Below are 18368 nucleotides of genomic sequence, written 5' to 3'. Positions count from 1 at the left end.
CCAAATACTAATTGAGTGTATGTAAACTTCTGACCCACTGGGAATATGGTGAAAGAAATACAAGCTGAAATAAATCATTCTCTCTACTATTATTCTGACATTTCAGATCCTTAAAATAAAGTGGTGATCTTAACTGACCTAAGACAGGGAATTTTTTTACAATGATTGAATGTCAGGAATTGTGAAAAACTGACTTTAAATGTATTTGGCTACGGTGTATATAAACTTCTGACTAAATAGATCATGAGAATCTCTTTTATTTGTCCCTAGCCACCAAAATAATTATTTTGAGGACTGACAGCCAGTTGATATACAAATTGTTTGTATTTGTGTCTCAAAGGGCATGTTCCCAATTATTTTAAAAAGCTTGAGACAGTATTATGAATGCTGGACGTTTGTCTGGCCATTTGTATAGGCACACAGTAATGGACATGTGTTTGCCAGTTTGACATGGTTTCTGTTATTCAGTGCAGTCCTGGGTACTAAATTGACTGCATCTAATCCCATGTCTAAAAATGGTCAGTATGAATTATTGAATAGAACAGCTGCAGTATAGGATTACCAAACATCTCTGACATCTGCTATTGTCACAGTACATTAATCTACAGACCATACAAAGATACAGTCATTGGATTGTTTTCTTACAGACTGTTGATTGGAGCACCAAGAGCCAAAGCTCTGGCCAACCAGAGAGCCAACATAACCGGAGGCCTGTACAGTTGTGACGTCACCACAGAATCCGATGACTGTGATCGCATCGATTTTGACAATGAAGGTGAGGTGTTACTCATATCTGTTTCTCTCTCCTACACAACATATGAATTAACACAATGCTTTATTATTTACAATATACTGTAATTGTAATAAATTATTCTAAAGCAAGAATTAAAAAATAACATCCTGATTCCTTCTGATGAATTTCCACAGAGGATGTGAGAGTTGAGAACAAGGAGAACCAGTGGATGGGGGTGACAGTTAACAGCCAGGGCCCCGGAGGGAAGATTGTGGTAAGTCAGTGTCCGAGGATGTACTGGTTGGTTTCCTGACCAGGTTCATTTTGCTTTGTATATCTCACATGTGGAACTTCGCGTTAGATCTACAGTAGTCATTCGCTGAGGATCTGTCTTACTTGGTGGATGTTAACCTGATTTCATTATACCCTGATGAAGACAGCTTGTCTGTCAAATCGTTGGTTATTTAGGTTGTTCAATTATTGCATCGGAGCTCCTAGAGTGTGCGGCTCTCTTTTTCTTTTTCAAGTGTTCTACTCCGCTAGCCAGCATCTCGCCTAAACAGGTGTGCGTTTCTCTCGCCTCCAGATTAACCTGATTCCACTGTCTTGTCATTGCAGACCTGTGCTCATCGCTACCAGAGACGTCTGTTTGTGGACACTGCTCAGGAGTCCCGTGACATCACAGGCCGTTGCTACGTCCTGAGTCAGGACCTCACTATTGATACGTCCTCTGATGAAGACGGAGGGAACTGGAAGTTCTGTGAGGGACGTGCCAGAGGCCATGAGAGGTTTGGCTCATGCCAGCAGGGTCTGGCTGCCACGTTCACCAAGGACTACCATTACGTGGTGTTTGGAGCGCCTGGCGCCTACAACTGGAAAGGTAGGAGTCTGTTCATAAGGCAAGAACTTAAGTTGTAGTTGCCAAACCTATTTACTTTGAAAATGGGTGTTCAATGTTTTGATTTGACTGTCAGCTGAATGAACCATGTAGTGATTGTGACTTACATTGCCCTCTAGAGGTAAAGAAAGGCATTGCAACATTCTTCATTTGACATTTCCATACTGTGCTTTAATTTAATTTTTATTTCACTTGTAGAATAAATTCACCCAATTACATTTAGGTTGTGTCATTATTGTTTTGTTGAGGGTCATATTTAAGCCAGCAGCATTCCATTGACATCTTCACCCCTCACTCTCAACCACTCTAGGCATTGTACGTGTAGAGCAAAAGAACAACACTTTGTTGGAAAAGGGATTTTATGATGACGGACCTTATGAAGTTGGAGATGAGAACCGCTTGGATCCTGACCTGGTGCCTGTGCCTGCTAACAGCTACCTAGGTGGGTACAGTAGGTCTGAACCTTGAATGTGGGAATCGTGTGTTTTGTGTGCTTAGGTATCCTGTTCATGACCAGTTTGTCTGCTGCCAACCCTGATCAGCTTGTGTATAAGTCGCCTTCTCTGCAGGTCAGCTTTGAGAGAACTCTAGATGTGACGACCAATACTTACTTAGGTTTGTGACCTTCGAGGTGCCTAAAACATTAACCATTCCATCTCCATGATGGCTAACTAGTGAATGGTTTATAGTGTGAATATTTAGCATGTCATTATTTTAACATAATGCTTGAATGCACTGCAGTTATTATTACTGGTCTAATTATGTGTGCATCAACATGTGTTTTCTAGGTTGCTTCAAGATAACATGACTAGTACATTTAGTTGTGTTTTTCTTTACATCCCAAATTCACTCATTTATCCATGAAATATGCATCTGTATTATAGACCGTGTAAGAGATATACCTTGATTCCTGTTATTTCATGTTGCAGGATTTTCCCTTGATTCTGGCTTCAGCATCACCAAGGGGCATGGTCTAACTATTGTGTCTGGAGCACCACGAGCCAATCACTGTGGGGCTGTGGTCCTGTTGCGAAAAGAGAATGAAGCGTCAGCAAGACTCTCTCCAGAGTACATTCTAGAAGGGCCTGGACTAGCATCGTCTTTTGGATATGATGTAGCTGTGGTCGACCTGAATGGAGATGGGTATGTCACACAAGTTCACTTCTACTTTTCCAATTGTGGCTTATCCATACATTATGTAATCAAACCTACATGGATATTGTAAGTTATGATTCCATTTTTTTTTTATGGTTGTTTTTTTTGCATCCCAGGTGGCAGGATATTGTTGTGGGAGCCCCTCAGTTCTTCATGAAAGAAGGAGACATTGGAGGAGCTGTTTATGTCTACATCAACCAGGCAGGAAAGTGGGCCAAGATCACCCCAATCCGCCTCAATGGAACCAAAGACTCAATGTTTGGGCTGGCAGTGGAGAACATCGGTGACATCAATCAGGACTCCTATCAAGGTGGGAACCTGGTATCTGTTCTTGTTTCTGGCCTTTTCTGTGCTTTTTCCACCAAATCACATAGATAAATGGCTTCTCTTTTACAGACATTGCTGTTGGAGCGCCCTACGCTGACGCTGGTGCAGGAAAAGTGTACATTTACCATGGTTCTGCTAATGGAATCAACACCATGCCTGCACAGGTTGGTTTTGCAGTGTTTTATTGGTTGTGAATGTCCTTGTTGACATAGTGAAATGACATCTCTGCTGCATCCTATTTTCATTTGTCATTTCAGATCCTTGAGGGAAAGCCCAACAACATCAGATTATTTGGATATTCTCTGGCTGGGAACATGGATTTAGATAAGAATTCCTATCCTGATATAGCCATTGGGTCACTCTCAGATACAGTACTCGTTTACAGGTGATGATCTTGTTAGGCTATCTATATAGCAGTCTAGTTTCGACCTCACAAATTCATTTCAAGATAACACATAACAACATTTTTTTTTAGGGCAAGGCCAATTATTAGTATCAAGAAGGATGTCAAAATTACTCCGAAGGAAATTGACTTCACAAAGAAAACCTGTGGCAACAGTATCTGGTAAGGTGTTGATGGGATTTGATGACTTACTATGTTTGAAAATATGTCTGACATCTTTATACTTCTGTGCATTTGTTTGCTAATTTAACTGAAAGACATCCATTTGTTGTCTATAGTTTGACCGTGGAAGCATGCTTCACCTATAAAGCAAACCCTGCATCCTACAGCCCAAAACTAAGTAAGCAAAGCTTCTCTCTCTCCAGTAACCCCACCCCAATTGGGATCATTTGTCGTAGTCCCGAAATTACTGAATCCATTAGTCCTTACATAATACATACTGTTGTCCTGGAATGTTTCCTTACAGCTATCCGCTATGCATTTGAGGCTGAAGCAGACCGCAGGAAGCAAGGGCTGATCTCTAGGGTCCTGTTTCTGAACAAGTCTCGCACCGACCAGGACTTCCAGTCCACCGGATTTCTGGACCTCCGGGGACAAAACAAAAGAGCGTGTACCAAGACAAAAATCAGACTGCAGGTACAGTATTTGGTCTTCGTCTAACCCTCTTGAGATTTTAGAATAACACCTAGAATGTGGCGAGGGAGACGGTGTACTCATCATGGTTGTGTTCTCTGTCTGTAGGATAACATCAGGGACAAGCTGCGTGGTATTCCCATTGAGGTGTCAGTGGGAATCCAGGGTACCAAGCGTCAGAAGAGGCATAACGCTCTCCCCCATCTTGTGCCTATTCTTGACAACTCCCAGCCAAGCAAGGTCGTCACTGAGGTAACCATACTGCTTCAGAGCTGAGAGAGGATCTCCATGTCCCCGTTGTTGCATATACTTCACGATGCCATTGAATGTCTCAGGGCGAATGGAATTCAGTAAAGTTTAGAATGGACTTTCCGTCAGATGCATTAAAAATACGCTTTTTATGTATTGTGCTTCACTACAGGTTAACTTCTTAAAGGAAGGATGTGGAAATGATAATATTTGCCAGAGTAATTTACAACTGGAGTACAGATTCTGCTCCAAAGAGCCCAACCAAGAGGTATTCCCTCCATTACAGATGTGAGTATGAACAAACATTCTTAGTGCATAAACATTCTGGGATGTTCATGCTAAGATTTGGAAAAAGAAAACCATGAATCGGAGGAAGAGGTATAAGGCAATGTTTTGTTTTTGTTTTTATCCAGGCAGAATGGGCTACCAGTGATCTCCCTCAGTGATCAGAAGGACATAGCTCTGGAGGTGACAGTGAAGAACAGAAATGGGGATGATGCCCATGAGGCTAAGCTGGTGGGGATGTTCCCTAATGCTCTCTCATTCTCCGGCTTTCGCTCTCAGAAAACTACGGTAAGTGGAGGGACACTGGATTATTTCAGCATGATTTCAGCATAGATTTGCTATCAGTCACGTAACAACATTGTAATGGGCTCTTGTTCTCCAGAGGGATAAACCGGTGCTTTGTTTAGCCAATCAGAATGGCTCCCAGACAGAGTGTGAACTGGGAAATCCATTCAAAAGAGATTCAGAGGTAGGCTCTGAAGTAGTTTTCTTTACAGTATTTTTCTTATTCTGTCATTGTGTGGCTCACTCATGGTGAAGGTTGTTTAATATTTGGATGCAACGTGTTTCCAGGTTACTTTCTACATAATCTTGAGCACTGCTGGTATCTCTCTCAATACCACAGAAATCGACATTGACCTTGAGCTTCAAACGTAAGTAGCACTATAGTTTTCGCACAAACGTGACTGATGACTGACTTGGTGGCCTTGTAAAACACTTTTATGTGTCATTTCTCTTCTTTCAGGACCAGTACACAGGAAAGAACAGGGAGTCTGAAAGCAAGGGCAAAAGTAGTGATTGAGATGTTACTTTCTGTTGCAGGGTAAGTATTCAAACATTTACACTTTTTGACTACTGCGTCAATTAGTTTTGAAAGCTATTGTGAGCACTGTGGTCCTCTAACATGTGGTTTGTTTATCAACAGAGTTGCGAGACCTTCCCAGGTGTATTTTGGGGGCGATGTGCAAGGAGAGAGTGCCATCAAGACAGAAGAGGAGATTGGGAGTTTGATCGATTATGAATTTAGGGTAATTATCGTTATCTGCTTATCTCACTGAGTTTCTCAATATATCTTGATCTGAGGTTAGAGGACTGTGATGAGGACGGATCTGAGGACTGTGATGTTGAAAATGTTAATATTATACCTCCAGATAATCAATTTGGGTAAGCCGTTGAAGTCCTTTGGCACAGCCTCGTTGAACATTCAGTGGCCCAAAGAGAATGTGGATGGGAAGTGGCTGTTATATCTGGTTAAGATCAGCACCACTGGCCTGGAAGAGATCCCCTGCTCCCCAGAAACTGAGATCAACTCTCTCAAACACATTCAGGTAATACTTTCCTAATGCAGTTTCACTGTACTCTATGCATTTTTGTAGAAGCAAAAAATGTCCATAGATGAGGTTTTAAAACACTTAATGAAATCTTTTTTTTTAGGAGTCTAGCACATCTAGGAAAAAGCGTGAAGCTGGAGGCAAAACATCTGGAGGCAAAATCTCTTTGGTATCAGACCAAAGAAAGCACAAGATTTTGGTAAACACACTTTCATTTGCATTTAAAAAAAATATTTGATCAATAATGACAGCTCGATTGTCTGACAAAAAGTATTTTCCTCTCAGATGTGTGGCAATGGCTATGACTCTCAATGTGTGGTGATCAAGTGCCCTCTACTGGGCTTGGACAGTAGTGCAGTGATTTCTCTAAGGTCCCGTCTGTGGAATGCTACCTTCCTTGAGGTGAGAAACAACATGTCTGTTGCTATTTGCTTTTCAAAATAGTCGTAACTAGCCGATACGATTGATTCGGACATTCTCTAACATTGAAAACCTTTATTTTGAAACAGAATTACGCGACTTTGAACTATCTTGATATAATTGTGAAAGCTTCCATCAGCCTTGATTCTCCTGCAAAGAATATGGTCCTCAGGAATGCTGAGACTCAGGTGAGTTGCACAGTCCACTCACACAATGACTCCTTCACTGATCAATACAACGAAGAGTTTCTATGTAACAAATCAAAATAAGCATACAGTTTCTTCTTGTGTCCATGCAGGTGAGAGTCACAGTGTTTCCGGAGAAGGCAGTAGCTCAGTTTGGTGGAGTCCCATGGTGGATCATCCTCGTGGCTGTCCTGGCTGGTATTCTGATGTTGGCGTTGCTAGTGTTTCTACTCTGGAAGGTAAGGACAGTCTAGCTGCAACACATTTACTAATATATTCACTGTGGTGTACTCTGCTATTAGTAGATGCATGTAACAGTGAATCATTATTCATTCAGGTGGTAATCATAACATACAGTGATTATAACGTATCTTTCTGATAAAATTGATTTTATTCACACTTGCAGTGTTCCAGTATATTTCCATTCTCATGTTGATTCTCATCACCCTTGCTCTCCTTAAGTGTGGTTTCTTCAAGAGAGCCCCACAGTATGATGCAGCGTATCACAAGGCACAGATCCATGTTCAGCCCTCTGACAAAGAGGAACTCACTACTGAGGCATAGTGCCTGATCTCTGCACTTAGACCTGGGGTAAAATGGACATTGCAGTCAGCATGGAATGTGGGCTTAACAAAGACTAACTCACTTTGGCTTTAAAGGAAATGCTTACTTCCGAAGCTACTTTCGAACATCTCGTGTGAAAATATTTGAATGGACACACTCCCATACTCCCTAAGTGAATGTACTTTATGTATCTCGTCCCCACCATTTGAAGGTGTCATAAGTATTGGACAAATTCACTAATTATATATATTAAATAGTCAAAAGTTTAATATTTGGTCCCATATTCCTAGCACGCAATGACTACACCAAGCTTGTGACTCTACAAACTTGTTGGATGCATTTGCAGTTTGTTTTGGTTGTGTTTCGGATTATGTTGTGCCCAATAGAAATTAATGGTAAATAATGCATTATATCATTTTGGAGTCACATTTATTGTCAATAAGAATAGAATATGTTTCTGAACACTTCTACATTAATTTGAACGCCACCATGATTACGGATAATCATGAATGAATCGTGAATAATGATGAGTGAGAAAGTTACAAATGCACAAAGATCATGCCCCCAAAACAATTTGGTGAGAAAGTTAGAGGCATAAATATCATACACCCCCCCCCCCCCCCCCCAAAAAGCATGATATTTATGCCTCTGTAACTTTCTCACTAAAACTTTTGACTAAATTGAATACAGGATTAGTGAATTTGTCAAAATACTTATGATACCTTCAAATGGGGGGACTAGATACGTAAAGGGGTTTTATTTCTAAACTGTAAAACAGATATGAATGAAAACACCCTAAAAAAAGGGGGAAATCTGTACTGTCACCTCATATAAAACATTTGATCTCAAAACCATAATGATGGAGTGTGACACCAAATTAAAAGTTTTAGTTTCACTGTCCAAATAAATACGTATGGGAGTGTACTATATCTGGTCATTGGAATCGATCTAATTTGAATATGTGCAAAGGTTATGCACTATTCAGATACAGTATCTGTGTGTTTGAATTTGGTCAGCATTTAAAGTTTTTTCCCCGAATGAGCAGTTATTCTATTTCCCTTATTTTCAAACCTATTAAACTTTTTATCCCAGCTTCTTTATTTTTCTAGGTTTCTGCTTTGCCCGCCTGGCTGTTTGGAAATGCTATTTTGAATATTACTCTTTCCAAGGGAAGCATGCTCTCTCACAAATCACTCTCTTTGCATTGCCTCTGATTTGCTTGAGCATTATATTTTCTAAGTGTTGTATTTATATGTGCAGGTTGATACAAGTCTCATTTATAATAATGTACAGTGAGGCAAAAAAGTATTTAGTCAGCCACCAATTGTGCAAGTTCTTCCACTTAAAAAGATGAGAGAGGCCTGTAATTTTCATCATAGGTACACTTCAACTATGACAGACAAAATTAGAAAAACAAATCCAGAAAATCACACTGTAGGATTTATAATGAATTTATTTGCAAATTATGGTGGAAAATAAGTATTTGGTCACCTACAAACAAGCAATATGTCTGGCTCTCACAGACCTGTAACTTATTCTTTAAGAGGCTCCTCTGTCGTCCACTCGTTACCTGTATTAACGGCACCTGTTTGAACTTGTTATCAGTATAAAAGACACCTTTCCACAACCTCAAACAGTTACACTCCAAACTCCACTATGGCCAAGACCAAAGAGCTGTCAAAGGACACCAGAAACAAAATTGTAGACCTGCACCAGGCTGGGAAGACTGAATCTGCAATAGGTAAGCAGCTTGGTTTGAAGAAATCAACTGTGGGAGCAATTATTAGGAAATGGAAGACATACAAGACCACTGATAATCTCCCTCGATCTGGGGCTCCACGCAAGATCTCACCCCGTGGGGTCAAAATGATCACAAGAATGGTGAGCAAAAATCCCAGAACCACACTGAATGACCTGAATGACCTGCAGAGAGCTGAGACCAAAGTAACAAAGCCTACCATCAGTAACACACTACGCCCCAGGGATTCAAATCCTGCTTAAGCCAGTACATGTCCACGCCCATCTGACATTTGCTAGAGAGCATTTGGATGATCCAGAAGAAGATTGGGAGAATGTCATATGGTCAGATGAAACCAAAATAGAACCTTTTGGTAAAAACTCAACTCGTCGTGTTTGGAGGACAAAGAATGCTGAGTTGCATCCAAAGAACACCATACCTACTGTGAAGCATGGGGGTGGAAACATCATGCTTTGGGGCTGTTTTTCTGCAAAGGGACCAGGACGACTGATCCGTGTAAAGGAAAGAATGAATTGGGCCATGTATCGTGAGATTTTGAGTGAAAACCTCCTTCCATCAGCAAGGGCATTGAAGATGAAACGTGGCTGGGTCTTTCAGCATGACAATGATCCTAAACACACCGCCTGGGCAACAGATCTCAACCCCATAGAAAATCTTTGGAGGGAGTTGAAAGTCCGTGTTGCCCAGCAACAGCCCCAAAACATCACTGCTCTAGAGAAGATCTGCATGGAGGAATGGGCCAAAATACCAGCAACAGTGTGTGAAAACCTTGTGAAGACTTACAGAAAACATTTGACCTCTGTCATTGCCAACAAAGGGTATATAACAAAGTATTGAGATAAACTTTTGTAATTGACCAAATGCTTATTTTCCACCATAATTTGCAAATAAATTCATTAAAAATCCTACAATGTGATTTTCTGGATTTTTTTTCGTACTTTTGTCTGTCATAGTTGAAGTGTACCTATGATGAAATTTACAGGCCTCTCTCATCTTTTTAAGTGGGAGAACTTGCACAATTGGTGGCTGACTAAATACTTTTTTGCCCCACTGTATATTTTCTCTTGCCAGTGTGGATTTTTCAAACGCTCAAAACATGATGACAGTGTTCCAAGATACCATGCCGTACGGATCAAGAAGGAGGCTTGTCAGTTTAAAGACGGAAAAGCCAAGCTGGATTCCTTTGAGAAAAAGCAGTGGATGACAAGCTGGAATGAGAACGAGAGCTACTCATGAGACACTTGACTGTTGGGATACGGTCAGATACAGTAATCTCCTATTTTTCTAAACATCCAATGACTGCATTTGGGAAGCAAACTACAAAAGAAACGTTTTCTATTCTCCCCAAGGACTCTCAGATGAAAATCTATCCTGTGTCGCATCTGAGGAAATTAGAAGCATCGCGTCTTACATTTGGGTAGAAAAAGGAAATTGGGACTTTGAAATCCATTATCTGCCACTGATACAGTTTTTGAATTGTTTTTGAATTGAGTTTCAATCTCCAATGTTTAGCTGTAGATAATCTTTCTGCTGAGTTTTTCTGCAGTCAGTTTTATCCAATCTCTATATTGTATAATCCCTGCAATGAATTGACTGGAACATTCTGTATGTTTTGTATATATTTAAATACTTTAGCACACTGTATATTTATATTTGTCATTATCTGTATATAAAAAACAGATATGCACTGGCCAAAGTCTTTCTACATTTATTTATCCCAAGTTACTTTTCAGTATAATAAGTAAGGGTAAATGGTACTGCTGATTTTCTAGTGCTGCACAGACTTAAAAGTAGCTACAGGTATTATGTGAATAATATTGTAATTGGGACTCATTCTTTGCACTTGATTATTAAAAAAAGGTATGTCATTTCTACACAAGTCAAACAGGTACAAAGTTTATGCAATGCCTCTTAATTCCCGAATTAGAAAAGAATAGCACCTTTATGAATATTTCTAAGACAGTTATATGAGTTTGAGATATTTAACTGATTCCCACCAAACCTCTGTTTATCCTATACAGTGCCCCTGTCAAAGCCATTTCATATACGCAAATACTGTACTGGGTAATACTTCAGTAGCATGCAGCTGGGACAACTGGAGCTCGAAAGAAGCAGTAAAATGCAGTTTATTGTTTCGCAAATTTTATTTGAGCATTCCTGAGTAAGAAGGAAGGCACTCAGTAATGGTATTTGTTATGTGTGTCTTGAAGGTTGAGATGCCACCTGACATAAGAATCATAATACAAACCCCCAAAATGCCGACTTCGGAAAGTGATCTTCTTGATGAATGCTGTCTGTAGGCCTAACTGACCTAACAGCTATTCAAAGGGTAATTGCTGTGGAATGGTGATCAAATGAGAAGCATTAGGCGCTTTCACACTGCACCTTAGCTCAGGGTTAACAAATGCTTGTGTGAACACCGACTAAGCTAGCCCAGGGCCAATCTAGCCTGGGGATAAGAACAATGCAGTGTGAAAAGGCCTATTTAGTACTAGGCCTACCTAAAACATGCTTTGAAAAAAAAATGTAAGTCTCATCACTGGCTCTTCATTCATTCCTCTAGTCAGATGTTTTGAATACTGTGTTTTGTGACAAATTGCAATAAAAAGAGAATAAATGGCTCAAAGTTTTTGTTTTGTTTTTGGGAAATGTGTTTTTTGCATACTTTAGTCTCCCTGAGACAACCTCTGAGAATGGGGTGACAGCCAGTGTCTGCCATTTTCAACAGCTTCCCTGGAGCATAAGGTTTAACTGCTTTGCTCAACGGCACGTCGACTGATTTCTTTTACCTTGTCGGCTTGGGATTCGAACGAGCGACATTTTGGCTACTGGCCCAACACTATGTGCTTGTTTTGATTAAATAAATGCTTAAAAAGTATATAGACTAAGGAAACAGGCACTTCTGAGTCTACTAAATGGCCATGTGTGACGTCAAGGACCCTGAACCGAAGAGGAAGCTCACTCTTAACACCAGGCTAACCTGGGCAGAACACATTGAGAGAGTGGTGGGAAAGTAATGAGCTGAATGTCATGCGCTGTCTGATGGGAAAAGAATGGTGGGCTGGGAGTTCCTCATTGAGGACCATGTACCGTGCCTTCAGAAAGTATTCAGACCCCTTGACTTTTCCACATTTTGTTGTGTTACAGCCTTTTTGCAAAATTGATTACCCCCCCAGATCTACACAATACCCTGTAATGACAAAGCAAAAACAGATGTAGACATTTCTGCTCATTTATAAAAACACAAATAAATGGAATATCACATCTACGTAAGTATTCAGAACCTTTACTCTGTACTTTTTTTGAAACACCTTTGGCAGCAATTACAGCCTCGAGTCTTCTTGGGTATCATGCTAAAAGCTTGGCACACCTGTATTTGGAGAGTTTCTCCCATTCTTCTCTGCAGATCCTCTCGAGCTCTGTCAGGTTGGATGGGGAGTGTCGCTGCACAGCTATTTTCAGGTCTGTCCAGAGATGTTTGATCAGGTTCAAGTCCGGGCTCTGGCTGGACCACTCAATGACATTCAGAGACTTGTCCCAAAGCCACTCCTGCGTTGTCTTGGCTGTGTGCTTAGGGTTGTTTTCCTGTTGGAAGGTGAACCTTTGCCCCAGTCTGAGGTCCTGAGCACTCTGGAGCAGGTTTTCATCAAGGATCGCTCTGTACTTTGCTCCGTTCATCTTTCCCTCAATCCTGACTGGTGTCAGTCACTGCTGCTGAAAAACATCCCCCACAGCAGGATGCTGCCACCACCATGCTTCACTGTAGGTATGGTGCCATGCTTCCTCCAGATGTGATGCTTAGCATTCAGGCCAAAGAGTCTTGGTTTCATCTGACCAGAGAATCTTGTTGGTCTGAGAGTGTTTAGGTACCTTTTGGTAAACTCCAAGCGGGCTGTCATATGCCTTTCACTAAAGAGTGGCTTCCGTCTGGCCACTCAACCATAAAGGCCTGATTGCTGGGGTGCTGCGGAGATGATTAACCTTCTGGAAGGTTCTCCCATCTCCACAAAGGAACTCTGGAGCTCTGTCAAAGTGATATTCAGCTAGCCGCCCGGCAAAACTGAGCAATTGGGGGAGAAGGGCCTTGGTCAGGGAGGTGACCAAGAACCTTCTCCCCAATTGCTCAGTTTTGCCGGGCGGCCACCTCTAAGAGTCTTGGTGGTTCCAGACTTCATCCATTTAAGAATGATGGAGGCCGGCCTTCCGGGTGGTGCAGTGGTTAAGGGCGCTGTACTGGGTTCACGCCCAGGCTCTGTCGTAACCAGATGTGACCGGGAGGTCCGTGGGGCGACGCACAATTGGCCTAGCGTCGTCCGGGTTAGGGAGGGTTTGGCCGGTAGGGATATCCTTGTCTCATCGCGCACCAGTGACTCCTGTGGTGGGCTGGGCGCAGTGCACGCTAACCAGGTCGCCAGGTGCACGGTGTTTCTTCCGACACATTAGTGCGGCTGGCTTCCGGTTGGATGCGCGCTGTGTTAAGAAGCAGTGCGGCTTGGTTGGGTTGTGTATCGGAGGAGGCATGACTTTCAACCTTCATCTCTCCTGAGCACGTACGGGAGTTTTAGCGATGAGACAAGATATTAGCTACTAAAAACAATTGGATACCACGAAATTGGGGAGAAAACGAGATAAAAAAAAAATAATAAAAAAAAAAAAGAATGATGGAGGCCACTGGATTCTTCGGGACCTTCAATGCTGCAAAAATGTTTTGGTACCGTTCCCCAGATCTGTGCCTCGCTGCAATCCTGTCTCAGCATTCTACAGACAATCCCTTCAACCTCATGGCTTGGCTCTGACATGCACTGTCAACTGTGGAACCTATATAGACAGGCCTTTCAAAATCATGTCCAATCAATTGATTTTACCACAGGTAGACTCCAATCAAGTTGTAGAAACATCTCAAGGACAATCAATGGAAACAGGATGCATCTGAGCTCAATTTCGAGTCTGATAGCAAAGGGTCTGAATACTTATGTAAATAAGGTATTTCAGTTTTACATTTTTATACATTTTTTTAAAAAGTGTGATGGCCATGCTGTTAGCCTTGCAGTGGGTGGAGGAATTCATTAGTTACAGTCTCAAATATTTTATATTTTTTAAGAGAAAAAGGGCTGGCAGGTCGGATTTTGTTTTTCCCTGTCTCATGGACCAAACTCTAGTACAGTAGGTGGCGGTAATACACCATAACGTTGGATGCCAACCACCGACAAAACCCCACCGAAGAAGAAGATGAAGCGCGTTCGTGTTTATTTTGATTGCTAGCATGCTGTTGGAAGTTAGCTAGCACAACATAACCACTGCATGATTCTTGAAGCGATATATGGGTTATTCAATGTAGAAAGTAACGTTATAATACGCTAAACTAATACGTATAAATACATGTTTTAAGATAGTGTAAATAGCTCACTTTCTAGGAACGTTTGCGAACAGTTCCAGTCGACTTGAATGAATGACATGCTGGAGTACTAACGTTAGCTAGCTAAATAAGCTAGCTATCTCCACGGAGCTTTTGTCATTTATTGTAAACTGTAACCGTTACCTAGCCTAATTGTTTACTTGTGGATCGTGATGGCTGCAAACGAACTTCACAAAAGCTACCTAAGCTAACCAGTTAGCTGTTAAAAGCTAGCTAGTAATGTAGCTAGCTTAGCTACATATCTCGCTGCGTTCATCAGATGTCAACAATGCCATGGACAATCAGCTGTTCAACACCGTCAACTGAATCATTTCTATCCACGCCCGTTTATCAACTGTGAGCTAAGTCGATCAAAATGAGGATTCTACGGGCCTTGATGAGTAACGCCGCTTCAATGGGAAAGCATATTGATTACTACTCCAGGTTCTCCCCTTCTCCCCTCTCAATGAAACAGTTCTTGGACTTCGGTATGTGTACTTGATTTTCAATGTCTTTAGCCAACTGTTGACTAGCTTTATTGAGATATGTGGCACATAGGCTTTATTATGGCTGCTTCACCTGTTTCATATCTTTCATCGAACTAACCAACAGTCATGTTTGTTCTGTTCCTCATTCAGGGTCTGGTGAAAATGCATGCGAGAAAACATCGTTTGCATTCCTCAGACAGGAGCTACCTGTGAGGTTGGCAAACATAATGAAGGAGATAAACTTGTTACCTGATAATCTGCTAAAGACTCCATCAGTCCGGTTGGTACAGAGTTGGTGAGTACTGTCATTTTAGACCCAACGGACCCCCATCTAGCATTGTGGAACCAGCCTGAATGCTGCTTTTACCATTCCATTGCATTTCACTTCAGTAAAGCAGGATGGTGAATGCAGAAATCAATTCCACCAGGCTAATTCCCATCTTCTCCTGTTATGCATTTTCATCAGGCCTATGAATAGCTTAACCAATGTATTGGGTCATTTTCTCTTTTTTTTTTAGGTACATGCAAAGTCTTCAAGACATTATTGAGTTCAAGGAGAAAGATGCCGATGATGAGAAAGTAACATATGAGTAAGATTATAATCACGTTTCGTTATTCATGCTGACATATCACTGATATAAAACGGGGCCCCATTGTGGATCATAATTCCTTTTGGTGTCTGTCTTCACACAGTTTCACTGATGCTGTTATAAAGATCCGAAACCGTCACAATGACGTCATCCCGACAATGGCCCAGGGGGTTGTGGAGTACAAGGAGACCTATGGCACAGACCCCATCGTCAGCCAGAACGTTCAGTATTTCCTGGATCGCTTCTACATGAGCAGAATATCCATCAGGATGTTGCTTAACCAGCACAGTGAGCATATCACCTGTAATAGCACCCACACTGACATCAAAAGCTACAGCATTGCTCAGAAGTTTAAAGACATTTCTGTTTTAAGGCGAAAAATAGCTTACATTATACGACCAGAATATCGGAAAGAAATGGACAAATAACGGGCGCAGAGCTGTCAAACTCGTTATATAAACATCTGTTAAATGTTAGTGGTGACGGTTTTGCACGTCTTCTATTTTAGCCCTGCTTTTTGGTGGGAAGGTGAGGGTAAACCCAGCGCATCCTAAACAGATTGGCAGTATTGATCCGCACTGCAGTGTTACTGAAGTAGTTAGGGGTAAGTGCTGCACAATTTTAAACAACTGAAATAGGCCTAAATTGATGGCAACAATTTAGTATTACTTTCCTAACTGCTTTGCCTTTACCCCAGATGCGTATGAAAATGCAAGAAACCTATGTGATCGGTATTACATGAACTCTCCTGAGTTGGTACTGGAACAATTCAATGGTAAATGTTTAGTTTTCATTCCTGACTTATGCATAATAATAAACTTGGTGGACATTTCTATGATATTAGACTGCATTTACATGTATTTTCTGAAATTATTGCATGACAGTTCCTACATTTTCCAATTGTCCCTACAGTGAAAGATGATGGAAAGCCAGTGACTGTAGTGTATGTGCCATCCCATCTCTACCACATGGTATTTGAACTTTTCAAGGTATGCCTTATTTTTTTAAACTTCAAAATTCAGACTTATGAGCTTCTGTTTTTTTTAAGTTCTGAGAAAAAAATGTAACCTTAAATGTGGATTCGATCTCTCCAGAATGCCATGAGAGCCACCATGGAGTTGTATGGCGACTCTATGGACTATCCTCCTGTACATGCCCAGGTGGCCCTGGGGAGTGAAGACCTGACAGTCAAGGTACAACTACTCTGCAGTGCTGCTTCTCATTTGTCCTCTCTTATATGGCTAGAAAGACGCCATATCATATCAGGCTTATCAGTGAGTCTTTAGTCGATGCTATTTACTCTTCCAGGTGAGTGATCGCGGAGGAGGGGTCCCTCTGAGGAAGATTGAGAGGCTGTTCACCTACACCTACTCCACCGCCCCCCCGCCCAGCATGGACGGCCAACGCAGCCCTCTGGTGAGACTTTCCACTTCATAACAAGGAGCACATAGTATTAATATTCATTACAGTATTGTAAGCATTCTCTTATCTGTTGTGTTGTAGGCTGGATATGGGTACGGCCTGCCCATCTCTCGATTATATGCCAGATACTTCCAAGGTGATTTGAAGCTGTACTCTCTGGAGGGCTATGGCACCGATGCTGTGATATATATCCGGGTAAGTCACAAAAACGAGACGTTAAAAGCATTGTATACAAGTGCTGATATTTTTCAGAGTAACTTGAAACTCATTTCTCCCATTATTCCCTCTACAATTGTGTGCAGGCATTGTCCACGGAGTCCATCGAGAGGCTTCCTGTTTACAACAAGTCAGTCTGGAAGCACTACAAGACCATGCACGAGGCAGACGACTGGTGTGTTCCAAGCAAGGAGCCCAAGGACATGACAACGTTCCGTAGTTTTTAGGCCTAGATGCCTCCTGGTTAGATTAGTGTCATTTGCTAGATGACTTACTGTACATTAATTGCTTTGTGAGTGACGCTATAGCTGTTCCACTGTGGGAAGCAATAGGTCAAAACCCTTTGCACCTTTACTGGTTGTATGGATACATAACTAGCAAAGTTCTAGTGCCATATGTTTGTTTCTGGGAGTGTTGCTTTTTCAAAACTGACATGTTTATTATGTGAAAGGATTGCTTGGTTTCTAGCATTTTGCTGAAAGGGGAACAAGTGTGAATGTTGCTTGTTATTTATAGAATGTTCTCCACTGGCTGAAGATGTTTGTTAAAGTTGTGCAGCTACGAGGTCTTTTTCCATGTCCTCTGCTATCGCTGAAGGAATATTATTTTATCGACAGTATAGAAGTACATGTTTTCTTTGTCCTCCAGTGATACATGACATCAGAGAAATAAAAATATAGTCCTTGTTCTAATCGATATGTGTTATATCTGGCAAGTGTTACTGACCTTATAGTGGAACTTCCATCTCATGATTGCGGAAACCATTAGACCTTCCAATAAAGCACAAAATACACCCACAAAAGAATCTGATGTGAGAATTTGTTTATTTTATGCTGCTTAACATGCACCCATCATTCATGTTGACAAGACGGCAAGCTATTCAACAGATTTACTGTCATAGGTGCACACACACACCTCGTGTTCTCATGGACCCCACACCCTGTCAGCAAGGAGTGCATGCACTGTAGAATAATATTGCATGTATTGGTACCATTTCAGCAACACGTCAAATTCTCCGGCTCAATAGGACCACGGAGTAGTACATCCATTCTCAAAACAGGCACAGTTGGGAACGGGTTATATATATAAACAGCATTTACGTTGTCGTTACTTGATTCTTTTGCCTTTAGCAGAGATGTTTTCATCCTAGTGGCTATTCTACTTAGTAGAAAAAGTATTATAAATGATGAACCTTTAATAATTTGATTTTAAAAAGTTATGCGGTTAATTGATATGTAGAAAAGTTAATTTATACACCTAAAACCTTGTCACCCTTTTAAGCTTAAAAGATTGTATAGTACTTTTATCTCAACTG

General features: G+C 41.3%; 2 protein-coding genes across 3 annotated transcripts in view; both read left to right on the top strand.

Moving 5' to 3' along the window:
• The window catches only part of itga6a (integrin, alpha 6a), a 29111-nt gene extending 17552 nt beyond the window's left edge, over nt 1-11559 (top strand). Inside the window, exons 2-26 of one of the 2 annotated variants that reach the window (XM_064944768.1) lie at nt 648-775; nt 928-1007; nt 1352-1613; nt 1942-2073; nt 2561-2774; nt 2903-3096; nt 3183-3277; nt 3371-3498; nt 3589-3678; nt 3795-3856; nt 3983-4152; nt 4258-4401; nt 4571-4686; nt 4812-4971; nt 5066-5152; nt 5257-5336; nt 5429-5506; nt 5609-5711; nt 5835-6011; nt 6118-6213; nt 6300-6416; nt 6524-6622; nt 6733-6858; nt 7082-7210; nt 10014-10102. In XM_064944768.1, the coding sequence (XP_064800840.1) occupies nt 648-775; nt 928-1007; nt 1352-1613; nt 1942-2073; nt 2561-2774; nt 2903-3096; nt 3183-3277; nt 3371-3498; nt 3589-3678; nt 3795-3856; nt 3983-4152; nt 4258-4401; nt 4571-4686; nt 4812-4971; nt 5066-5152; nt 5257-5336; nt 5429-5506; nt 5609-5711; nt 5835-6011; nt 6118-6213; nt 6300-6416; nt 6524-6622; nt 6733-6858; nt 7082-7183 (3040 nt within the window). In that variant the 3' untranslated portion in view covers nt 7184-7210; nt 10014-10102. Of the gene's footprint in view, nt 1-647; nt 776-927; nt 1008-1351; nt 1614-1941; nt 2074-2560; nt 2775-2902; nt 3097-3182; nt 3278-3370; nt 3499-3588; nt 3679-3794; nt 3857-3982; nt 4153-4257; nt 4402-4570; nt 4687-4811; nt 4972-5065; nt 5153-5256; nt 5337-5428; nt 5507-5608; nt 5712-5834; nt 6012-6117; nt 6214-6299; nt 6417-6523; nt 6623-6732; nt 6859-7081; nt 7211-10013 lie in introns of both variants that reach the window. The other variant, XM_064944767.1, reaches the window with a different exon arrangement.
• Nucleotides 11560-14149: 2590 nt separating this feature from the next.
• On the top strand, nt 14150-17745 carry pdk1 (pyruvate dehydrogenase kinase, isozyme 1). Its single transcript, XM_064944766.1, has 11 exons — nt 14150-14825; nt 14976-15120; nt 15344-15415; nt 15519-15703; nt 15924-16019; nt 16113-16190; nt 16328-16404; nt 16510-16608; nt 16724-16831; nt 16919-17032; nt 17140-17745. The coding sequence occupies exons 1-11, from the start codon at nt 14714-14716 to the stop codon at nt 17278-17280; spliced, it is 1227 nt and encodes a 408-aa protein (XP_064800838.1). The 5' UTR covers nt 14150-14713; the 3' UTR covers nt 17281-17745.
• Nucleotides 17746-18368: the final 623 nt, after the last annotated feature.

This window comes from Oncorhynchus masou, chromosome 29 (genome assembly GCF_036934945.1).
Source record: "Oncorhynchus masou masou isolate Uvic2021 chromosome 29, UVic_Omas_1.1, whole genome shotgun sequence".
NCBI classification, from domain to species: domain Eukaryota; kingdom Metazoa; phylum Chordata; class Actinopteri; order Salmoniformes; family Salmonidae; genus Oncorhynchus; species Oncorhynchus masou.
This window is presented reverse-complemented; position numbering and strand designations above follow the sequence as displayed.